Here is a 4,940-nt window from a genome sequence, read left to right on the forward strand (position 1 = left end):
TTCTTGACTCTTCACCACATCACTGTGTGACAAACCCTCCCACACAAACAACCCCCCTGAAATCAGGGCCGTTGCCCAGGAGGTTGAATATAACAGATGTGCACGCGCAGATGTATTTACTCATAATACCGCGGCATTGGGGAAGGAGGGGGAGCAGGCACGCAGGGGCACTGGAGCCTATAAACCAAGGGCTCCTGAGCACACACGTGGGTCAGCAGCCATCCCGACAGCTGCTCACATGATTAAAACTTCACCTGTCTGAGCCCGACTCCCATTTAGCAAGTTAGGAGACAGCCTAGAGTTATAATCAGAGATTTCAGCACCCCTGACTTTCAGAGATGCCCATATTAAATACAAGTCAACAGAGGGGTTTTTCTCAGTTTAAGAAGTTTTTTAATTTAAACCAGTTTTGCTGCAGAGTCTAGAACAACAGTAATGGTGTCACTTTGTCATCTGCAGAAGTGTGTCCACTCAGCAAAATGGAAAAGCTGGTTGAATAAAATTAAGAACATCTTACAAATATGATATCCAAATTTAAGTGCTAGAAGCGCTTGTGTTTTTGGATGTTCTATCAAGGTGCCTGCCTCGGATGAGGGAAGGCATCTGTGTTCAACATAATTCATTCAGCTCAAGAGTACAGCACTCAAAACACAGCCCTGACAAGTCAGCCTTTTCCCCTCTCACCTCCTATTAGCTTCTTTCTAAAAAGCCCAGCAGTTACAGTATTGTTCTCTCATTTACATTAGAGAAATGCAAATACTTTTCCCCATAAACAAAAACTGTGGCCATCCCAAGCAGATAATCTCAGCTATTTTTACCCCAAACCCTGTATTTTTCTTACCCCTGAGAGAGACACACTTGAATGTTGTAACACGGTAAGGGAGGCTCTAGCCATCTTCATCTTCATCACCTGGCCCAGGAGGATTCGCCAAGATGTCAAATCCAGATTCATCTTTTGGATCTAAATAAAATTGAATAAAGGTGCCAAGTCAGCATTGAAGGGACTGTTGCAGGTCTTGCTTTTCCTTACAATAAGATGATCGGTAAATAAAATCAGTTTGCTTCCTTCCTAGCTTCCTCTACCATAAAAACAAAACAGCCCCTGCCCCCACACACCGCATGTTTTGAAAGTCTCCGCATACAAAGAAATAAAGGGTAACATTTGCTCACCGCACACAGAGCTGCCATAGAAATCCCAGTACAAACCAGGGTCATCAACGCTTCGACCTTGCAGGTCAGTTAAATACTCTGGAGAGAAAAAAACAACAACAAAAACATACTGATGAGAACAAAAAGCTGGCAAGTTTAGCAGACCGTGTGGCATGCAGAGTCTCACTATGCACGCTCCACACCTTCCATCAAATAAAACCCACACCATATTCCTGATGCACATGCTACAAAGAACAGCATATACACACACCATTCTTGCAAATATTTCTGGAATTCGCTTTTCTCCTGCATCCCTTCTCCCATCACATCAAATAATGACCCACCACATCAAATAATCACCCACGGTCTAACAGGGATGGACCCAACCTTATGCTTCAGTAACTGAGAGCGGCATTTTATTTGTGTGAAAGATAGGATGTAGCACACTTTTTAGCCTGCATAGTAATTCAGGACATCAACTTGGGGGTGAAACAGCGGCCCCAAAGAAACTGATGGAAAAGGTTTTTCCACACAGATACGTTCAGAAGATGCAATTATTTTCCACAAACATAATTTGGGAGATTTGCTAGCTGAGTTGATACTGACATTCAAGACGCTAAGAAGTCCAAGATACTAGATTTTACTGGAGTCCTGATACACCTGCTATGTGCTTTCTACACTGCACCATTTGAACAGGTAAGTGTATGAGTACTTAAACTCATCGCTATGAACTTTGCACATTTTCAGAGCTAAGCTACTGGGGAATGCAAGTGTCTTTATCCAAAACTAACAGGAAAAAAACTAAAACCACATTAGAACATGAACATGTTTAAAGACAAGAAGCTTTAATATAGTTTTACAGATTTTCAGATATAAAATGAGGCAGAACTTGCAAAAAGACAAGTACTAGAAGGATAAAAAGCAAGACCACGGGAAAACATGACTGTGTTCAACAAACAGCAATTTGATTTGGCAACTTTCTTATTTTAATTTCAAGCAGAAAACTGGAGGCATCGCTGACCTCCTACCTAACAAATCTGATAGTGGCATCATTCTTATGACTTATTAAGAGTTTCAGTTAGAAGGAGGCCCCAATGCGTGGCTACACTTCCCAGCTGCAGCCGCTGGGTTTTTGCAGGCAGAGAGGGAGCTACTGCAGCATGGAGCCATCCCAATGGGCAGCAGGGACTTTGGGGGGAGAAGAAATGGCCCCATGTTCACCACAGCCAGTAGAGCCCCAAGCAACATGTCCACGTACCTGTGAGGAAGGTCTCCATGAGCTCGCTGTGGGTCATTTTCACGATGGTCCTCCCAGAGTAGGTCGCCAGGGTTGGATCAGCACCGTAAGACAGTAGCAGGCGGACAATTTCCAAATGATCGTTTTCAACCGCGTCATGGATTGGTCTAGGGAAATAAAAAAAATCACAGCATTACATTTTGCCTTAATACTATTATGCAAATGTGTTTGACAAGAAACTTCTGACTTCAGATCAAAGTTATTTATAGAAAATAACGCTATTAATACAGCTGCCAATCATCTCATTGTCGGTTTTACTTGCGCATCATCCCCTCGCCTCTTGTCTTTCCCCAGTTAGACTGCTCAGGGCACATATTTCTTTTAGATCTATTAATTGCCATACACATTTCAAGGGCCAGTAAAATAATTACACCACTGTAACAGAAAGCAGGAGTTTGTGTGAAGCCTCACAAAAATAATTTTGCTGCAAGTCACTCTACCATTCCAAATTTCTGCCAATTTAACAGCATGTTGTGGCGTAAGGGCTCATTCAGCCTGCCTCTGGGCAAGCACAGAAATCAGGTACCCAAAGCTCCTAAATTATGTACACAGAAATAAGTTACGAAAATTTGCTAGGAATTAAACTTCCCCACTACATCCTCTTTAAATTGTGTTTGCGAATATAGTTGCAGAACAATTCAACCCTTCTACTCGGAGAACAGAAAAACATGTTATTTTAAGTTTAGTCCACCCAGAAGTTAACACATTTTACACAGCACGAGCAATCTATACAAGCTCAGACATAAATTTTGCAAGCCTACAGAAGGATTATTCATTAATGCACATGCCTGTAATTCCAGGTTTAGAATTCCTTATCGCTAATTATAAATCACATTAACTTTTGCCTTTAAAATTGATTATACATAATGGGGAGTTCTCTGGAAGTAGAACATATTGCCTTTCAGACTAATGAAGATGTGTTAAAATCCCATCTTTTCCTTAGAGGGCAATGGGCAGGGAACTGAAAGTGGAGTCAAACGCAATGGCCAGTGATCATGGCAGCTCAGCTCAACTTTACAATCCTCCTTTAGGCTGTCAACACTGCTGCCCCCAACAAGACTTTCAAGCTCTCAAACAGATAGATGTATTAAAAGGGAAGAGAAGCAAAGAAGGACTTTAGCTAAGATCATGTACTGCTTTCCTGTAAAGCTTTCAGAATGACATTACAAGGAGAAGTCATCTGGAAGCACAGACAAGCAAACCCCTCAGTTCCATCTACCAATCTGCCGAGCAACACTCGGCTAATAACCAGGGCTGAAACTCCCTCCTGCAAAGAGGCCACATGCCACTGCTCCTTCTGCCACATGCAGCCATGTCCCCAGTATGTCACGACCGCTTTGGTACAGGCTGGCATCCACACGAGCTCGGGACAGAGCAGGGGCAGATCAAAAGAGTCAAAAGAGGAAGGCACATCAGCATTTTCCCACCTATTACACTGCACTGCTGGTGGGAGGGGGACTCTGATCCATCTCAAAAAGAAGTATGTTCCAAGTGTGTTTAATGCAAGTACTGTGACTTAGGGTGATTAACATCTGTCACACATAAAGCACTCTTGCTTGCCCCCATCGTGCTGGGAAGCTGTATGCAGTTTCGGTTTTGACATATGCACGCTGCATTGACATGAAAAGGTGTGGTGGGAGAGACAGCGCCTCGTACCCTATGGAGAGAGGGCAAATCTCACGCTGCCTGCCTCTTGCATACCCCAGGCCACCAACACAGCCAACAAGCAAGTGATCCCTGCGCTGCTGAGCACAGTCCTCAATCCAGGTCGTGCCACCCCTCAGACCCCGAGCACCAGAAAGCACAACATACAGCACGCCTTCAAACTCCACCACGCTGCTCTTTGGAAAGCCACTTTGAAATTTAAAGACCAGAGAGGTCCGTGAGGATCACTTGCAAACGGTCAGGATAACCCTTCTCAATTTCTTAGGGAAGTCTCTAACATAACACTGAAACTATCCAATGCTCTTGAGACAGACAGTGCAGGAGAAGCCAGCATTCCTGGGGTCCCCCGCAAGCCTCAGCATCCCACCTCCACACGCTCACTCAGTTCTTGCGCACAGGGACTGCCGCAGCATCCCGTGCCTACGCAGCACCCAGCGCATCCAGGATCTGGCCAGTGCTAAACATCCCAGGCGACGCAACACAAGAGGTAACAAATAATAGGGGTGCTGACATGGAGGCTGACGACGTATCGGGTGTTGCTGGCTGTCAGCAAGCATCTGAGGCCTGAGCTGTCGGGTCGTGACACTCCGAGCATCTAGAGCAGCAAAGGTCAGCCTTGCTGCAAGCCCTCCTGTCCCCCACTGGGCACGAAGCATCCCTGGCTGAACGTCTGGCAACAGGCACCAGGAACAGATGAGAGTTATGGCTGCCGCCAAATGCTGGGGACGCTTTTTCTCCTCCGCTCCCTCACTTTACTGGCATCTTTAATTTTGAAGTGTTTTCCATTTTATTTTAGAATTAGGATTTTCTGGGTTGGGGGGGGGGGGGG

At 44.9% G+C, this 4,940-nt stretch overlaps 1 protein-coding gene across 1 annotated transcript in view; it reads right to left on the bottom strand.

The window, feature by feature from the left end:
- Positions 1 to 887: 887 nt before the first annotated feature.
- LOC104467183 (BCL-6 corepressor-like) overlaps positions 888 to 4,940 on the bottom strand; it is a gene marked incomplete at its 5' end in the record, with an annotated part of 21,160 nt that continues 17,107 nt past the window's right edge. Inside the window, 3 exons of the mRNA XM_010080861.1 lie at positions 888 to 961; positions 1,171 to 1,248; positions 2,408 to 2,553. Coding sequence (XP_010079163.1) covers positions 888 to 961; positions 1,171 to 1,248; positions 2,408 to 2,553 — 298 coding nt within the window. The remainder of the gene's footprint in view (positions 962 to 1,170; positions 1,249 to 2,407; positions 2,554 to 4,940) is intronic.

This window comes from Pterocles gutturalis, unplaced genomic scaffold, assembly GCF_000699245.1.
Source record: "Pterocles gutturalis isolate BGI_N339 unplaced genomic scaffold, ASM69924v1 scaffold42389, whole genome shotgun sequence".
NCBI classification, from domain to species: domain Eukaryota; kingdom Metazoa; phylum Chordata; class Aves; order Pterocliformes; family Pteroclidae; genus Pterocles; species Pterocles gutturalis.